The sequence below is a fragment of the Fukomys damarensis genome, unplaced genomic scaffold (genome assembly GCF_012274545.1).
Source record: "Fukomys damarensis isolate Sample0158 unplaced genomic scaffold, DMR_v1.0_HiC HiC_scaffold_23, whole genome shotgun sequence".
Classification (NCBI taxonomy): domain Eukaryota; kingdom Metazoa; phylum Chordata; class Mammalia; order Rodentia; family Bathyergidae; genus Fukomys; species Fukomys damarensis.
In genome coordinates this window covers 39,900,864-39,920,300 of record NW_022900935.1, presented here as the reverse complement: position 1 = coordinate 39,920,300, position 19,437 = coordinate 39,900,864, and the positions used below count along the sequence as shown (strand labels likewise).

Genomic DNA, 19,437 nt, shown 5'->3' with positions numbered 1-19,437 from the left:
GTAGCTCAGGGCTGGAGTGCTTGCTCTGAATTTGTTTGCTCCCAGCATGCAAAGCAAACAACAAACAAGGAAAGCCATGGGAAGGAAAGGGACTGGAGTAGGCGGTTGATGAAGCAGGATGCAAGCGTCTGCAGGATCGCAGGTAAGAGCCAGGGAGCAAGTAAAGTAGGGAAGCGGGCAGGGTGGTTGGGATTTTCTCATTCTCACTGGTTGCACCAAGTGGAAGTGACTTAATCTGAACCTGCACAGATACTAAGTAGTGGAGGTGGATTTGCATTGCAATCAGGTGTGCCCTCCTGAGTTGAGCTGCCTGTAAGGTAATTAAACTCACAACTTCAAGCAAATCCCAAATACTCATGGTTCCTTTGGGTTCTTTGTGCTTTGAGATACAGTCTGGCTTGTCTTGATCTTGCAGCGATCCTTCTGCCTCAGCCTCCCAAGTGCTGGGATTACAGGTGTGTGCCAACTGTATCTGGCTCCTGTGAAAATTTAAAGTGTCTCTTCTTAACTTCCTGTCATGTTGGAATATATGCACAAACACATTTTAGATTCTTTTTTGGATACCAGGCATCAAAGTTGGGACCTTGTGCTTTCGAGGCAGACGGTGGAACCACTGAGCTAAATCCCTGGCCCTTGCACAAACACATTTTAAAGATTAAAACACGTTTCTGTTTTTTGTTTGTTTTATATAGACAGGGTCTTACTATGCAATCCAAGCTGGACTTGAACTCACTGTGTAGCCCAGGCTGGCCTCGAAGTGGTGATTCTCCTGCCTCAGCCTCCTGAGTGCTGGGATTACAAGTACGAAGTGCATCTGCACATTAGAGAAGCAAGTCTGACTGGAGTTTGGCTCCTTCCCAAAACCCTTAGGCGTAGCTCTTCAGGCCCAAGACTTCAATGTGCTCCTCACCTCCCCTTGCTGTGCACCGGGAGCTGGGCCCAACTGTTACAGGGTCTCTGAGCTGGCTGCTGACCTCAGTCCATGTTGCCTCCTGCCCTCCACTCCCCTCTTTCAGCAGCGTTCGGAGTCTCTGGCGGTTTGTTCTCCACAAAAGACAGATTGCTACAGGCGAAAGTCAAATATGTCACCCTTCTGAGGCGACAGCGGAGCGGCCTCCTGGGTCCTGGGCTCCTCCTTGGCCTCACAGGCTTGCAGTCTAAGTTCCACCCTTGTCGTCACCTTGTTCCCCGGCCCCCGCCCCCTACACCCCTCGTGGCCAGAGTGCCCTCTTCCCTGTGTCCCGGACTCCTGCGGTGGAAAGGCTCCCCGCAGGGCAGCGCAGCACCCCGTCTTCCTCCCTCCTGTCCTATCCGTGTGCCCTGGGCCGCCCCGGAAGGGGAGTGTCCCAGGAGTCTGGCAGCAGGCCTGGGAAGCGCCGTCCTGTGTTTGAAGGTCTGGGTAAACGTCCCGGCGTGTGGCTTCCCGCCCCGCAGTGACTGCGTCTGTTCACCCCCACCCCCCCACGACCAGGAGCCGTCCGCTGTGTGCGAGGCACGAGTCGGGTGGATGTGCTCTTCTCTGGCGGCCTCCGCACTGCAAGGGAAACAGATTCCAAGTAGTGGACGCGAGGGGGCAGGAGAGAGCTCAGCAGCCGAGTGAAGGCTTAGCTTGTGTGAGCCCTTGGGTGCGATCCTTAGACCAGCCTGCCTCGGAACAAAGAAACGAATTGGATATTTACGGGCTGTAGACCGTGCTGGAAAGTGTCAGTGGGCTTTGCCAGGTCTGGCAGCCTCCCGGAGGTGTCATTGAAGGTGGGGCTTTGCCGAGCATGTGGGGCAGTGCCTGTGGTGAAGGGAGGGCAGTGGCCGCAGTCCGGTGGAGTTTGATGTCGGTCCATGTGGCTGCAGCCGGGGACTCTGTAAGCCCCAGGAGGAGGACTTGGTTTTTATTCTGAGGTCCTGGAAAGCCACAGTGCTCACAGCAGGTCTCTGAGAGTGATTTGTTAAATAATTACTGTGATTGCTGTGAAGGCTGTAGGGGAAACTGTGGTAACGTTTTTTTCTTTTAGAATCTTATTCAATGCTTAGATTTTTGAAATTGCAGATTACTGATATTTGCTTGAATAAGGAAAATATCAGTACAGTAAAAAAAAATTTTTTTTTTTTGAGACAGGGTCTCATTATGTAGTTCAGACTGCCCTGGAACTCCCTTTGTAGCCCAAGCTGGTCTTGAAGCGATCCTCCTCCCTCAGCCTCCCTAGTGCTGGGATTACAGGTGTGCATCACCACACCCGGCCCTCAGCACACAGTAAATTGCTTAGGATTTGCTAAAGTTTGTTAGGGTTCTCTGGCGTCCTCCTGTGCTGTCCAGTGCTGGGGATGTGGCCCTGTTCCGGGACATCATTAAGAACCTGGCTGTTGGTGGGGGTCTCTTCCACTGGCTGCTTTTGATGTGGAGGCTGGTTTGGGGCTGTTGCTGACCAGAACTGACTGACCACTTCCAACCCTGTCCCATGATGGTTTGGGGTCCACAGGGATAGTTTGCGTTCCTGCTGTTGTCTGGGGTTCTCATCCCAGCACCAGATGCCCTGATGATATAGAGGGAATAAATGCAACCCTCAGCCTGCTACCTGTGAGATATACCAGGCTTGTGTTCCCAAAAATCAAAGAATGAATTTTTTTTTTTTTTGAGACAGGGTCTCACTGTGTAGTTGAGACAGACCTAGAACTCAGTATGTAGCCCAGGCTGGTCTCAAACACAGTGATCCTCCTGCCTCAGCCTCATGAGTACTGGGATTACAGGCGTGCGCCACCATGCCTGGCTAAAAGAATGAAGAATGAATTTTAAGGAACAAGTGAGGTTGAATAGGAAATGTTTATTGAGAGAGAAAGAGAGAGAGAGAGAGAGAGAGAGAGAGAGAGGGAGAGAGAGGGAGTACGCGTTCCTGAGAGACAGGAGGGGACCATAAAGTGAGTTGCCTCAGACCCTACTTCACAGAGGAGGTTTTATAGAGCAAAGTCACAAGGTGGGTACAACATGGATCAAAACAACAACTCTGATCAGTCGATAAGATTACAAGTAGAAGGCCAGGGATGTAGCTCAGTGGTTCCCCCCACCCGCCTTGAAGCGCAAGGACCAGAGTTCGAACCCCAGTACCCCTCCAAAACAAATTACAAGTAGAGCAGCTCAGGTGATTCTGATCCATTGGGGAAGCAGGTCACTAGCAAGTGTACATGGAAAGAACAAAGACCCTTTTAGGAAGGGATGGATCAGGAGGTCCTGGTCACCCACTGGGTGACAGTGTCTGTCAAGATGTTATCGGGCCAGGGCATACAGTTGTCGTGGTGCACTGCCTTTCCCTGGGGAGCTGTGTGGTCCTGGTCATTCTGTCTTTATCCCGAGGCCTCCAGCCACAGCTGTGATGCACTTCCATCCCCTATACTGACTCTGAGGGCCCAGCCCGGTCTGACTGCCGAGAATATTTATTTCTACCCAGCTTAGTTGTCTTTAATACTGGGATGGTGATGATGAGACTATCAGTTGATTTCAGAGATATTTTAGGTGTTAAATTATTTCTCCTTTGGTGGGAGGGGAAAAGAAAGAGGTTGTGAGCCCCTCTGGACAACAGAAACACAAAATCCTACCAGTGTGTGGTTTTTGAGCTGAGGCTTCTGTTTGAATGCAGTTTCCTGGCTCCTGATTAGGACTTAACTGGTTGAATCTTATGTTACATTTCACAGGGCTCAGTGCCTTTGAGAGTTGGACACTTCTAAGGGTATCCTCTGGGTAACTTTGTATTTTCTTAAAGACTTTCTTGGTTACTAAATGCAAAACAGAAAGTTGCAAATTTCAGTTTTCATTAGCAGGTACCTGCTTGTCGGTACCCAGCAGCAGACTGGGTGAGATTTTTATCCTGTGTTTCAATCTCAGCTCCCTTTCTGAAGTGACTGCTCAATGGCTTGCCCATTTACAGTGTAGTTTTTTGTTTTGTTTTGTTTTGTTTTGGTACTGGGGATCGAACTGCAGCCCTTGCACTTGCAAGGCAGGCACCAGAACCATTGAGCTAAATCCCCGGCCCTACAGTGTAGTTTTTTGAGCCTTCTCCCTGTTTACCTTTCCAGTTGCTTTGACATCTGTTTAATTAGATGTTAACAAAGTGAACTGTTATATTTTTTAAAAATTGGGATATAATGCACATTAATGTAAAATTTACCCTCTTAACTTTTTTTTTTTTTTGGTTATGGGGGTCTTTCCACTTGTAAGGCAGGCAGGCAGGCAGGCAGGCAAGCAGGCAGGCGAGCAATGGAACCACTGAACTAAATCCCCGGTCCTTGTTTTGAAACAGAGTCTCACTGTGTAGTTTACGCAGGCCTTGAACTTGCAGCATTCCTCCTGCCTCAACTTCCCAAGTCCTGGGGCTACAGGTGTGTGCCACCATGCCTGGCTGGCTTGCTTACTTGCTTATTTATTTATTGAGACAGAGTTTGCCATGTTACTATATTGCCTAGGCTGGCGTTGAATTTCTGACCCTCCTGTCTCAGCCTCCCAGAGAGCTGGGTTCATAGTCATGCACCACTATGGCTGGCTTGTTTCTTTGTTTTTTGTATTTGTATTTTTAAAGGAAAATAAGTACATTTCTTGCAGTAAATTTAGTGAGAGCCGTGACAGTGTTTTTGCTTTTGCAAGTCTTTAGAAGACAGGTGGATTGTCATTAGCTTCTGTTTTGAATCAGTTGCACGATGACATCTGGAAAACTCCAGTGGGCACCCATTGGAGAACAAGAGGGGAAAAGCAGCAGTCTTGGTGTTTTTAACAAAAGGAGTTTTGGCCTCAGATCTTCTGGGGTGAAGATACCCGGGATCCCCAGGCTGTGGGTGTGGGAGGAGATGAGCAGTAAGCAGTGTGTCTGACCTCTCCCGCCTCCGTTCACTTGTAGCAGAAGTATGTAGAATGCAGAACTCAAGCACCTGGGTCAGTGGATCTTTATGAGGCTGAATGAATAAAGTCCTTCAAACCCAGCCAGAAGATAGTAAGTGTTTAGTAAATAAACAGAAGGAGACTTAATTGTTTTCAGGGGTTAATGGTGCCTCTTAGCTGCCCCAGCAGCTGCTGTGGGGGGCTGTGGAAGTGCACTGGGGGTTGCATGGGGAGCAGAGGTCTGGGAAGGTTGAGAATACCAGAGGAGCAGATGTCCTGCTACGCGAGCAGGACATGGGTGTTGGGCAGAGGGGGCCGTCCGTCCCCAGAGCGTCCCCAGAGCGTTTCCATCCTCCTTACTCTTGGCAGAAAGACAGGAGCAGCGCAGCTGGGTTGTTTCTCTGAAGGCTACTCTGTCCTCACTACCGGACTACCTGAGCAGCAGGTGTCAGTGGGAATTTATTGACCAGTTAGGGAGGAACTGCCATGAAAGCTCAAGGAAAACGTTGGTGACCCCCTGGGGGTTTTGGGACACGCCTTCACAATTGCTTCATAGCTCTAGGTGTTCTGTAGAGGAGTGGCAGACTGCTTTGGTTCCAGTCAAGTAAAAACAACCTGATTATTTTGCTCCTGAAACTTCTGGTAAAATTTGTGTCTTACTGTAACTTGTGTTTCTTTTTCTCACCGAATTGACTATTCTAAATCTCATTTAAAATGACCAAGTAATAATCCTTTTATTAAAATAACTGCAGACTGGACCGGGAATTTAGCTCAGCAGATCCACTGCCTGCTTTGCAAACGCAGGGTCCCAAGTTCGATCCCTGGTGCACACACACACACACACACAAATAACCAGACTTCAGTGTGTTTAGAAGGGTAGTATGTGTCTCAGAAATTCGTAAAACCCATCAAGGAGCAACCATCAGCCATGATGGTGACTCTGAAGGTTTTAAACAGTGAGCTACTGGGCCAGGGATATAGCTCAGTGGTTCCACCACCTGCCTCACAATGGCAAGGTCCTGAGTTCCATCCCTGATACCTAAAAAATAAAAAATAAACTGTGAGCCACTGCTTGGCTTGGTTTTTCTCGCAGAAGAGTACTTTCTTTTCAAGGCGCATTTGTCCTTGGGAGCTGGTGTGGTTGTTGGTGTCCTGGTCACCAGGCCTGTGGCTGGCCCGCCCCTGCTTACAGGATGCTCTTCTCCTCTCCTGTTGCAGATTCGCCGGAGGCGCCTGGCACGACTTGCTGGTGGACAGACCTCCCAACCCACCACCCCGCTCACCTCGCCCCAGAGGGAGAACCCTCCCGGGGCCCCGATCGCAGCGTCAGCCCCGGCCCCCTCCCAGAGTCTCGGCCTCAACGTCCATAACACGACCCCAGCTACCTCCCCGATAGGCACTGCAGGTAAGACAGCCCCTGCCCCGGACAGGAGTGTCGTTACTATCTATTCATTTTGATCAAGAGCTGTTAAAACTTTTTCTCTTCCCGACGTTTTATCTTTTCCTAAAGCAAGCTCTTGTTTGCCTCCTCTGAGGGCAAGATGATTAAGAGTGAACTGGGTTCTGCTGGCTTTATAAATTCAGCCGGTGCCCACCCCCTTTTCATTTAGTTTATTGGCACGTTGTAGGTGTACAGCACAGTTGCATTCATCGTTGGGATCTTGTGCCTTTACATGATGTATCTTGGATTTTACTTTTTTCCCATTCACCTGCCCTCCCTTCACCCCCTCCACTCCTCCATATTTATAAAGATTTTATTTCCATTTTTTTTCCTTTTCTCATATTTTTCCTTTCCCTACCCCTCCCACTTCCCCTACCCCTTTAAACCTTTTCTTCTTATGTCGCATTATCAGTTGTACAATTTGACCCTTATTTACACTTCTAGTTTTTTCACACCAGAGAAACTATTTGGTATTTACACATGTGTGTCCTACTTATTTCACTTAAGAGTGTGGCCTCAAGGTTCATCCATTTAGCTATAAGTATCTCTAGTTTCTTATTGTTTTTGGCTGAGTAGTACTCCACCCCTCCCCTTTTTAATGGTGCTGGAGCCTGAAACCAGGGCCTTGTCCAAGTTAAGCACAAGCTCTGCTCCGGAGCCGCAGCCCCAGGCCTTCAAATAAAATGACCTGAAAATGAGAGGTAGGAATAGTGGTCAGATGACAGCTCTCCAATCATGGATTTCTTTCTCTTCATGCTACATTGGCAGAGAATGTGTTTGAGAAGTTTTCAGGGTAGAAACCCATGTGGGGCTGGATGTGGACCTCAGGGGCAGGGCCCTTGCCCAGTATGTGTGAGGCTCTGGGTTTATCTCATGCGATGGTTTCTAATTCTCTCACTTCAGTAATGGCGTATTTCCTCAGAATAAATGAGCTCCTGGTTGATGTCAGGACTCTTAATTGTTGAGAAAGGAGGACCTTGCACTTAGGCAGGCGGCGGCACCACTGAGTAAATGCCTGGCCCTGAAAAACATTTTTTTATGTGAACTTTTTTATCAAACATTCTAATGATGACATTGTAATACTTATTATAATTACTGCTTTATGATTACTTGTTATGGAAAAGTAGATGTTAAGAGACCTGCATGGGTCATCAAATCTGATTGATATGTGACTGTTCATTCCATGGTTATTTTATTTGCTATGCTGTAGTCAGCTTTCAAAATAATCTTGATCTAGGGTTGTTTGTCAGGAGTATTTGCAGTTAGAAGTGGGGTGAGGTCATGAACACCTTTATTCCCAGCACTTGGGAGGCTGAGGCAGGAGGGTCTGCAAGAGTTCGAGGCCAGCCTGGACTGCGTAGTAAGACCTGTCTCAAACAAACAGGCAAACAAAGCATTTGAAGTTCTTTAGCTCATTAGGGGAAAAGCTCAACTAGAGTTCTGTTAACTGTAAAGGGGAAGTTCAGCCCTAAGCATCTGTCAGTAATGAGCCTTTGAAATGGTTCTTTTGTACATCTTTAAGACACTGAGACAGTCCCGTCATGAAGCCATGTGCTGATTTTCCTTTGTCCTTGGAAAGAGTACCAGCGCCTGTGATGTCTCACCAGGATCAGGCCATGTCTGCGCCTGCAGTGTAGAATTTGTCCAGAGAGCCGTTTCTGCAGTTGTCTTACTGGTTAAACCATGATTCTAGTTAAATCCCATTCGCCGCTTGGCCTCTGTCTCGCCCTGGAACAAAGCTAGAGGAGGACTCAGAACCAGGCCATCTTGTTTCGAGGTCATGACCAGCGGCTCGTGTGGGCCCTTCATGCTGGTCGACAGTCACAGCATACTTCCCGTCCACTTCCTAACTCTGCTAGTTAGGGTTAGAGCTGGTGCTTTTCCACCATATCTTCCAACAGCAGCACCTCATTCTCCACTCTCAGTCCCCCTATGTCACTGTGAGACAGACATGGGCAGGGGGATCCTACACAAGTCCGTTGCGGTCTCCACCTGCCTTCCGCCTTCCTGCACAATGCTCACCTCTTATTGCAGTCAGCTGTCGCTGGCCCTGGTCCCCGTCCTCTCAGCCACCCAGAGCCATGCTTCCCATGTCCTCTCTGGTTCAGATTCTCCATCTCAGGTGCCCCTCCCCCTCCCCCCAAACTCAGGACCTTGTGCTTGGGAGGCAGGAGCGGTGCCATTGAGCTAAATCGCTGCCCCCTGGTGGCTTTTGTCACAAGCTGGATCTGTGCAGCTGCTTCTGCCATGGTTGGGCCCCTGTCCCCTGCCAGCCTCCACCCTCTTCACAGTGAGTTGCTGTTCCTGGCCTCTCCTGTCCTTGTGCCCACTGCTGGACCTGCTGCAGGTGGGGGTGTGTGCTGTGCTGAGTCGCTGTCCTGTAGGACCTGTCACCTCGTTGGATGTGGCTCCTACCATCTCCTTGAAGCACTTTCCTTTTGCCTTGGATAGCACCCCACTCCCAGAGTCTTAGCCCATCTCTGCTATTCTCAGTTCTTCGGTGGCTCCTTTTCATTTCCCTGACTTCTCAGTGCTAGGATACCCAGGTTCAGAATTTTAAATCTTGTTCTCTTTATCTGTTTTTGTTCTCTTACTGATTTCACTTGCTTTCCTAGCTTTAATTGCTGCCCTGAATTTGATGATTCCTAAGTTCTCGAGCCCGGACCTGTCCTTCGTCCACAGACTCTAAGAAGTCATCTTTTTTTTTTTTTTTTGGTTTTTTGAAACAGAGTCTTACTATGTAGTTGAGATTGACCTGGAACTCACTATGTAGCCCAGACTGGTCTCCTCACAGCGATCCTCCTGCCTCAGCCTCCCAAGTGCTGGGATTACAGGCATGCACCACCACGCCCGGCCCAGAAGTCATCTATTTGACTTCTCTACTTGTGTGACTAATAAGCGTCTGACAGGCAGCCCACCCCAGCTGGATTTGGGTGTTTCTTTGCATCTCACCTTCTTCCAGGATTCCATCTCAGTGAATGATGAGCCATTGTTTACTAGTTGCTTAGGCCTAAAACATCTCTTCTCTCCATCCCGTGTAGTGATTTCTTGTGGGTGAACTGGCTCTGTAAAAGGCCAATGGTCAATAGGCATTTCTGGCTTTGTGTGTCCTGAGGTCACAACTGTTCATCTCTGCCCCATAGCACGAAAGTAGCCATTGACAGTGTGCACAGACAGGCGTCACAGTGAAGCCACTTACAGAATGGCTGGGCAGTTTGATGTGGCGTGTGGGCTTCACTTTGTCCATCCGCACATTAGAACTGCCTCCTTCCTCTTTTTTTTTCTTTTCTCAGTACTGGGGATTGAACTCAGGACCTTGCGCTTGTGAGGCGGGCTCAGCACCACTGAGCTGCATCCCTGGTGCTACCTCCTTTCTTGTCCTCACCTCTCCCATTCCCAGGCCCCAGGCCCGGCACCTCTTTCCTGGATAAGGGCTGGAGCCTCCTCACTGGTTTCTCCAAGCCACTCCAGCCTCAGGGCCCCTGCTAACACACGAGCACACACAAGCCCACCGTTGTCAAGAGCAACGCCTCATCCACGTGGTCACGAACAACAGAATGACAGGCACCCCTCTGAGCGCTGAGCTCTTGGCGGTGCCCCCTGTGCTCTGAGGTCCCCAGCGTTTCTCTGACATCATCGCCATTATTCGTGATCACAAACAAGTGGAGGTTGTTAGCAATGGTTTGGCAGATTGGAAAAACAATTTTCACAATTAAATAAACAAGTAAAAAGAAACCAAAACAAAACTGTCCACAAGGTAGGTTGCATCAGTTCCATGCTCAGAGCCTCTGTGGCTCCCTGCCTCCCCCAGAGTGAGCCAGAGGCCTCCCGCACACACGGCTGTTTGTGATCGTCCCTGGCGAGTGATCTCTGCTGCTCTCGTTTCTGTCCCCAGGGTGAAGCGTGCTGGCTCCCGTCCACCCTGAGTAGTCAGGCCTCCTGTTTCAGTACGCTTGCCTTTTCTGTGCCTACAGTGCTAACGCCCCAGATTAGAAGCCCATTGCTCTGTTACCTGTACCTTCTGCAGAACCTGGCACAGGATCAACCCAATCTTAGTAAGACGGGCTGAGTGAAGGAAGGAAGCACCAGAGGAAATGGCCCAGTCACACGGGCGCGGGTAGCTAGGGATGGCATGATCGCTGCGCGCCAGGTACAGATGCCGCGAGGAGGGTGGTGCGTGTGCTTGTGTTCTGCGCGGCAAGTGGACGGGTTTCCATCCACTGAGCCAGGAGAGGCAGAGCTGGCATTTCCCATCCAGGTGCAGCCAGGCCCTGCCCTGCCTAGCCTGCGGGATCAGAAAGACCAGGCTCGGTGGGGGCAGCTCAGTGCGAGTTGAGCCCTGCAACCATCCCTGCCACCAAAACAGGAAGAAGATACGTGCCTTCAGGATGCACTGGTTGTAGACAAAAGCTGCTTTCTTTTTCCCTTTCTTTGTGTGTTCTCTCTGTCTTTCAAGAGGTGCTTTCTGACAGACTCTTGTGGTAAGCAGTCACTCGTCCACTAAATTTTTGTTGTTGTTGTTTTTGTTTTTGATACCGGGGATCAAACTCAGGACCTTGCAACCTTCAGGCAGCAGAACCATTGAGCTAAATCCCTGGCTAGCAGTCACTCATCTAAAAGGCACTAACTTAAAGCCAGGACTGAGCAGCTGTCGGGGTCCTGCAAGCTTCTTTCCCCTCTGTGCTCCCAGAATTCTGCACTGCTGTTGGCTGCTTTATCTGCTCTCAAGGCTGCTGTACGTAACAAAGTGCCACCAACCTCGCATCTCCAAACAACCGAAGTCTGTTTTCTCACAGTTCTGTGGCTCCAAGTCTGAAGTGGAGGTGTTGGCAGGGTTACGTTTCCTGCGAAACTCCGTGGAGGAATCCTTGTGTCCTTTGCAGCTCCTGGTGGGTGCCAGCGTTTCTTGGCTCTCATCTTCACATGGTTGTCGTCTTGTGTGTGTCTGTATCCAAACTGCCCTCCTTCTTGTCTTCTGCAGGGTCCTAGGCCTTGAGCCCAGAGCCTTCACATTGAGCTCCCTGCATCTCTTTTAAATTTTTTAACTCATGAAACCTGATCTTGCTGAGTTGCTCAGCAGGGCTCAGATTTGGGATCCTCCTGCCTCACCCTCCTACAGTGCTGGGATTACAGGCTTGTGCTACCATGCACAGCAGAGGGTTACGTTTCAAAGATAAATTCAGGAAGGTTATATAAGGTGTTTCGAACCAGTTGTCACTGGCCACAAGAATCAATAGCAAGGGTGACCTTACTTAGTCCAGCGTTGAACAGGCAGTAGTGCGACAGATGCCATCGTAGAAGTGTCCTTTGTGTGAGGCTGCAGTGGCCTTTGGCAAGGCTGTGGTTCTCAGAGTCCCTGTAGTGGTTTTTATCATAGTCATAAGCATAAATGAGCTCCCTTTTTATGGCCTCCAGGCTTCATTTCAGTCTGGGCTTGGCACGATTAACTCCATTTTGATTTTCAACAGCTTTCAGAAGTATGTGACATTGCCTTTGCATTGAAATGTTTGATGGTCCACACTTTTCCTACAGGTGACTGTCACTTTTTTACAGTCATCACTGATAGAGTCACTTTTACATTTAAGATTTAGAGCTTCCTGCGGGTCACGCAAACACTGGATCATGGAAGTGTGAAGGTGAGTAAGCCAGTTTCTTCACTGAGAGGCTTGTGGCCCAGCAGGGGAGGAAGTATGGTAATTTTTCATTTCCCTCTGAAATCTGTGTGGTCCTGACACTCAGGTTGGTGGTAGAGCATGGCCTGGAGTGGCTGAGGCCCTAGGTCCAATCCCCAGCACTAAAATAAAAAAGTGAATAAAATACGTACTTATAAAATTCCTGGGAGGACAAGCTTGTTTTCTTATTCTCTCCCCTCATCTTCAGATTGTCTTGGGACTGTCTCTGACTTCTTAGTCTTCTTGGATGGTCTGTTGTTTTGTCTAGGAATAACGCGGGTCCTCCTCCCACTCCCTTTGAAGTTTACCCATGAGACACTGTGAATGTGTCTGACGGAGGCGTCCCCTTCCTTGCTAGTATGAGCGCTCTGAAGATGGGGCCACTCTTTGCTCAAGCTTCCCTGGTTGAACCCTCTGTGGCCAGTTTCGTCTTGACAGGATTCTTAGGTCATATGTAGTGGGTCCTCTGGTTGCCTTTACACTCTCTAGAATTAGAGTTCTTTTTTTTTTTTTGTGGTATGGGGGATCAAACTCAGGCCCTTGTGCTTGCAAGATAGGCAGCAGAACCACTGAGCCAAATCCCTAGCCCTAGAGTTCCTAACTGTTATCACTCCACTGTTATCCTTTGGCACCTCAATTTTTTCTTTTTTTCTTTTTAGACAGAACCTTGCTATGTAGCTTAAGTTGGCCTTCAACTTGGAATGTTCCTGCCTTAGCCTCCTGAGTGCTGGAATTACAGGCATGTGACTGACAGCAGGCCCAGCTTTCAAAACACATTATTTTTTATTTTTTGTGATACTGGGGATGGAATTCAGGATCTTGTGCTTGCAAGGAAGGTGGCAGCACCATTGAGCTAAATCCCTGGCCCTCAAAATACATTTTTAAATGCATATAATAACATACACAGGATTGCAAAGTAAACCAGTTACATAGAAATATGGTTATCAAAATATATACATATTTTGTTTGTTTGGTTTTAGGTCTCACTGCATAGCCTAGGCTGGCCTTGAATTACGATGCTACTGCCTCAGCCTTCAGCATTTTGAGATTATAAGTATGTGCCACCATGTATGGCTTGATTTTTTTTTGAGACAGGGTCTTGCTATGTAGTTCAGACTGGTGTCGAACTCACAGTGACCGTCCTGCCTCAGCCTCCAGAGTCCTGGTGTTATAGACATGCACCACCATGACCCACTTATTTATATATGCTTCTTTGTCAAAGCTTTATATTAAAAGCCAGCAGCTAATCCAATAACTGCTGTAATTTCAGCCTCTTGAGTCCTGTTCCCATGTGTAGACCACCGGTGAGGACTTCTTGTTCTGGGAGAAGATAGGAACAGCTGCGCCTGTTTAGAATTAGAAAGAAGCCAAATGGTAGCTTTGGCCACTGGTCTGATTCTGGGATTTGGACCAGAAAATCCAAATTGGTGTCCCATCTGAGTGCCAGTCTTTGATACAGGTGATAATTTGACTTGAAATTCTTCAGCATCCTGTTTGCTCAGTTGCACCTTAGCCTTCTTCCATGCAGGCCTTTGAACACTTGTCAGATGCTCCCATGTGCTGCGCAGTCTGTTAGGAAGCAGAGGGGCCCAGATGGCACAGTCAGCACAGAGGACAGAACAGGGTGCTGGTGCCCTGGTCCTCACTGCGTAGCCATGGGCAGTATACGTACCTCAGGTTCATGGTCTGGGGTTGTCGATTTTTTTTTTCTTTTTCACACAGCTATTGACCTAATTGAAGTTCTGCCTTGGGCTGTCATAGCTTTCCTCTCACGATAGCTGCCCTTTGTCCTCCAGGATGTACTTTCACCTTGTTTTTCCCTCTTTTACTCCCTTCCAGCTTGCTCTGCAGAGCCAGTTTCTCCCTCACGCTTCACTTGCACTTTTTAAAATCAAGTTTGCCACTTTGTACTTGTTTCATTTAACTCTTTGTTCAAGACAAGACGAACCTGGAATCCAGCTCCAGAAGTAGAAGCAAGTGACCCAAAGCCCGGTAATGTTTATTTAGCGAGCCACTCTTGAAGGAGCTACCTGGTAACCAACCAATAAGAGACCAAGCCCCATGCCGAGCCAGTGGGAAACCTCTTGACTTTGCCACCATGCCCTTGTCACCGACTTCGCCACAAGGCCATATTCTTTTACTTATTCACTTAGGTACTGGGGATCGAACTTGGGGCCCTTGCACTCGTGAGGCAGGTGGTGGCACCAATGAGCTAAATCCCCAACCCGGCCATATTCTTAATGAGTGGAAAAAGTTTGACTCTGACAGTCTAGAACAGGAGCAGCTTATCTATTACTGCAATATGGTTTAGATTCAGTACAAATTGGGAGATGGCCAGCAGTGGTGAGGGATGCTACTTTAGACTATGACACTATTCTCCAGTTACAATGTTTCTGTTTAAAACACACAAGGTGGGGGCTAAGGATTTAGCTCAGTGGTTCCGCTGCCTGCCTTGCAAGCACAAGGTCCCACATTCCCTAGTACCAAAAAAAAAAAACAAAACAAAAAAACAAGGTGGAATAAAATGCTTTATGTGCAGGCAAAAAGAAAAGTCCACCTTAGTGAGGATGTGAGTGAATGTAGGTGTTACGGTAAACAGTAGTATCATGGTGGTTCCTTGGTGTCTAGAATGTCCCCCAAGTCTCCTGTGTTTGGAAAGTTATTGGAGCATGGGGACGCTGTGGTCATTGAGAGATCCATCAATGAAAGAGTCCATAGCTGAATGTGCTGGAGGAGGCAGGGCCAAGGCGGAGGGCTCATCTCCCTCCTCGGCTCCTCCCTATCTCGTGCGAGCAGCTGTTCGCCGCACCCTCTGTCCTGCCATTTCTGCCTTGGAGCCAAACAGCCATGGACTGAACCCTCTGAAAACTGAGCTGAGATAAACCACTCCTCCTTTGAGTTGGGGATGTCGGGAATTTTTTTGAAGCAAGAAAATGAATAATACACTTGGAAAACTAAAACATTGATCCCCATGTGATTCAGCAGTTGCACATGTGGGTATGGACACGGGATCTGCAGTCAGCACTGTGCGTGCGGCTCCGTGGCTGTGACCAGGTGAGGAGAAAGGATGCGATCCATGTGCCCAGGGGCAGGTGCACCGGAGGACGTTCCACTCAGAGAAGTAAGCCAGGCACAGCCAGATCCTGCACAATCTCTCTCACATGTGGGATCTAAACAAGTGAAACTCAGGGAAGTGAGATGCAGAGGGAATGGTGGTTACCACAGTGGGGAGGTGGCCAAGCAAGAGGGAGACAGGGACCAAGGGTACAGAATTTCAGCTAAACGAGGAGCAAGCATTAGTAATGTGTTGCACAGAACACTGATTATGAGAAATCATTGCATTTTTTTTAAAAAACACCTACCTAAAAAGACAAATTTCTTTTTTCCCCATTGAGTTTATTGGTACTTTTTAGGTATACAGTACAGTTTCATTCATCATTGGGATCTTGTACCTTTACACGACAGGTCTTGGTTCTCATTTTTTCCCCTTGTCCCTGCCCTCCCTTCACCCCCTCCACCCTCCCTTATTTACAAAGACTTTGTTTCCATTTTTTCTTTTCCTTTATTTCCTTTCCCCTACCCTTCCCACTTCCCCTACACCTTTAACCCTTTTCTTCCTATTTCACATTATCAGTTGTACAATTTAAATCTTATTTATCCTTTTCATTTTTCACACCAGAGAAGCTATTCAATATTTACATGTGTGTCCTATTTATTTCACCTAAGAGTATCGGCTCATCAAGATTCTTTTGAAAATAGGAAACATCCTTCCATATCCTAGTAGAATTGTTATTTATATCCCTCTAACTTTGCTTGTTGTATTTTATCTGTTCTATATTTTAGCTGTTATCAGTGATTTACCAAACACTATAAATTCACTCTATCTTCATTTAATATTTATTTAAATCATCTTATGATGAATAAAGCAAGTGGCAAACCAAGGGGGAATCTGTGTGGCCAAGTTTACACACAGGACAAAGTCAGTTGCTGAAGTCCTGGTGCGAGAAGGGGCTTGGGGCAGCAGGCATCTCGATTTTTCTTGACTCTTTCCCACCCTGTACTGGGATCTGAACTCAGGGCCTTTGTACTGGGCTACATCTCATGGCCCCCACTGATTGGTTGATGGATTGATTGATAGATTGATTGATTGAGGTACTGGAGATCAAAACCAGAGTCTATGGCGCTAATCTACATCCCCAGGCCTTTAAGTTTTTTTGAGACTGGGTTTTGCTAACTTGCTGAATTACCGAGGCTGGATTTGAACTTGTGATCATCCTGCCTCGGCCTCTCTGAGTGCTGGGATCGCTGGTTTATGCCATCACATCCAGTCTGAGTCTGAGTCTAATGAGCATCATAGTTGCTTAGTAGGAATTTCAACTAAATCAAAGCCATTCTCTTATAGTACATTATCTTGGGCTAAGAATGCTCTCAGTGACAATGAAACGGTGACCTATGTTCTGTCATTGGTTGCTATGTTAAGGTCCTTTTCTTCCCCATCCCCTGCTGGATCCACAGCTTGGGAGAGGGAGGTTCGGGTGAGGTTAAGAGCTGGCTGGGGGCTGGGCATATAAATCGAGGAGCCTGTGCTTCATCCCCCACCAGAGAAATGGAAAAGAGCTGGGCTAGTCTGAGCCACTCAGGAGGCTGAGACAGGAGAATTGCTAACTTAAACAACTGAGCAAGACCCTATATGAAAATTGTAAGAAAGGAGCTGGGATGTGGCTCAGTGGTGCAGCTGCCTGCCTAGCATATATGAGCCCTTACATTCAATCCCCAGCACAAAAAAAAAAAAAAAAAAAAAATTGTGGCTCGGGCAGAGGCTCAGTCAAAAGCTTAAAGACCCTGGCCTGCTGAGCAATGGAGGCCCTGCTACTGGGTGAAGGCCTTTGCTTCAGCATGCACATTGACTTCTGATCAGAACTGGCGCATCACCCCTGCAGGGCTCCTGGCTGCCACAGGCTATTCTGTTAGGGCCCGGCCACAGCAGCCTGGAGTTCTTTTGTGTATCTGGACTAAGTGCTGCAAACTTTCCAGCGAGAGGCGGGGCCTGCTGGGAATCACACCCCTCTCCTCCCTTCTTCCTCTGCCTGTCCTGCAGCTCCTGTTGTGCTGGGCTCTACTTGGTGCCTGGACTTGGTACAGCTGCCCGCTTGCCGCCAGCCCACACGGGTCAGAAGCTGTGTCGCAGTTCAGCTTTTCTGCCCTTGCTCATGTGCCCAAGTATAGTGAGCGTGCAGGGCGGACACTGCCTGTGACAGTGGTTTCTGTAAAACTCCTTCCTGTTCCTCAGGGAGCAGTGGCTTAGGAGAGCCAAGGCCTGTCGTCCACCTGCTTCCCAGCAGTCCTTGGCTTCCTGTTTCCTACTGGACCCATCCCAGGCTTCCAGAGTCCTTGGTAACTGGGCCCCGCCCTCTTCATGTCAGCTGATGTCCCCTGCTATCCTGATTTTCAGAGCATCTTTTCTATTCCAGCCCATTGTCCTCCCCCAGAAGGCTGTGGCTTGTAGAGGTTGTGCCACAGAAACCATCCTTAGTTTTCTGTGCATTTGTCTTGTTATCCTACCTAGATTAAAAATTTTAGGGTTGGAAAAAAAAGAAGCTGCCTTACTTTTTTATCCCATTGGTTGTAGTCAATGACCAGGAGATAGGGCACATGGACTAGGGAGTGTGGGGGAGCATTTCGAATCCTCCTTCCCCAGTTTCTTTTTCTTCTTTTTTTTTTTTGTGTTACTGGGGTTTGAACTCTGGACCTTGCACTTGCGAGGTAGGTGGCGGCACCACTGAGCTAAATCCCCGGCCCAGTTTTCTGATTAGAGTTTAAGGCCAGTGAATTTTAGAAGAAAACCAGACTTTCTTGGAGGTGGGGGTAGAGAGATACAAATTTATTTAAAGGACTTAAAGGTAAGAAGTAAAAGATGCAAAGGCAAGTTAGTAGAGCTCTCCCTAGCCAGAAAGGGGTCCTGAGCTGTACACCTCAAAATCAGGTTGTGGAATCTTTTTTTTTTTTTAAGACAGGATCTCACTATGTAGTTGAGACTGATCTGGAACTCACTATGTAGCCCAGGCTGGTCTCAAACTCGCAGAGATCCTCCTCCCTCAGCCTCCTTAGTGCTGGGATTACAGGTATGCCCAGCTTGGAATCTGAATACACAAGTACTTGTCAACATCAGTGCCTGGAGCTGGATGTTGGTACAATAAAGAGCGGAGGCACTGGGCCCCAGCCGACCTCCAGCAGTTAGCTGTCCAGCAAGTCAGGAAGGATCAGTTCTAGAGATGGACTTGTGAGGCACAGTTTCCTGTTTCCGGTCCATTCAGCAAGATTGATGCACCTGGAACTCCAGCACTCAGGGGGCTGAGGCAGGAGAACTACAGTGAGTTCAAGGCCAGGCTGAACTACATAGGGAGACCCTGTCTCAAAAAACAAAACAAACCAAGACACTCCTGTGTTCCCTTCTGCTCCTTCTGCTGATATGGGATTTTGTGATTTTAAAGACAGGAAATGTTTTGACTTTGGTTAAATCCAGTGGTGTATTTTCTTGATGTTCCTGCACATGATAGATGAAAGAAATGAGCTCAGCTTTGACGCGAGAGCTTTTGTGAAGTATCAGTGAGTGTTGTTTGCCTCAGTTTCTTTTGTTTCTAAAATGTATGTTGCTGTAGTTTCGTCTTTTTTTTTTTTTTTTTGAGACAGGGTCTTGCTATGTATTTTAGCCTGGTCTTGAAGTCACTGTGTAGTCTAGGCTGGCCTTGAATTTATAGTGATCCTTTTGTCTCAGCCTCCTGAGTCCTGGGATTACAGGCGTGCACCACTGTGCCCAGCTGTATGTAGGTTTAAGGAAGATGCATAATGCAATTTAGTTTTGAATTGTGAAGACAACATGGTTTTAAAAAAATAGTTGAATGCATAAATTTTAATTCTAATAGAACTGGAAGAGGGTGGAGATTTTTCTATTTCGGTTCCATCACTGTACAGATAGAGAAAGTAAGGAACTCAGACTTGAATGACTTAAGTCACAGAGTTCATTAATAGTGTTCATTTGGTTCTGTAACCATAAATGTAGCAGTTATCCTCAGAGCCCGGTTACACTTGGTGAATTCTCATTAAGTAGTCTGTACAAAGTGGTTATGGGGGTGAGGTGGAGTTAGGGGGGCCCTGGGCATGGAGATGAGGAGTGTGGAGGTTGTTTTTGGGGGACTCTGTCCACTTACGTGCCCACGTCCTTTTCAGACCATCTTACATTTAGACCTGCGGTGTCCCCTGAAAAGCCATGTGCTGATGGCTTGGTCACAGCCTGTGGCACTTTTGGGAAGTGGAGCGACCTTTAGGGGGTGTGGCCTACAGGAAGTGGTTCCTGGGAACAAGCTTGGAAGGAGTATAGGGCTCTTTACTCCTCTGCCTCCTGTTGCTTCCTGGCTGCCGTAAAGTGAGTGGCTTCTCTGTGCCATCCACTCACCACCATGGCACTG

At 48.0% G+C, this 19,437-nt stretch overlaps 1 protein-coding gene across 2 annotated transcripts in view; it reads left to right on the top strand.

Moving 5' to 3' along the window:
• The window catches only part of Ube4b (ubiquitination factor E4B), a 113,768-nt gene that overhangs the window by 25,361 nt on the left and 68,970 nt on the right, over window positions 1–19,437 (top strand). The window contains exon 2 of one of the 2 annotated variants that reach the window (XM_010628085.3): window positions 6,077–6,263. In XM_010628085.3, the coding sequence (XP_010626387.1) occupies window positions 6,077–6,263 (187 nt within the window). Of the gene's footprint in view, window positions 1–6,076; window positions 6,264–19,437 lie in introns of those variants that run through there. The other variant, XM_010628086.2, reaches the window with a different exon arrangement.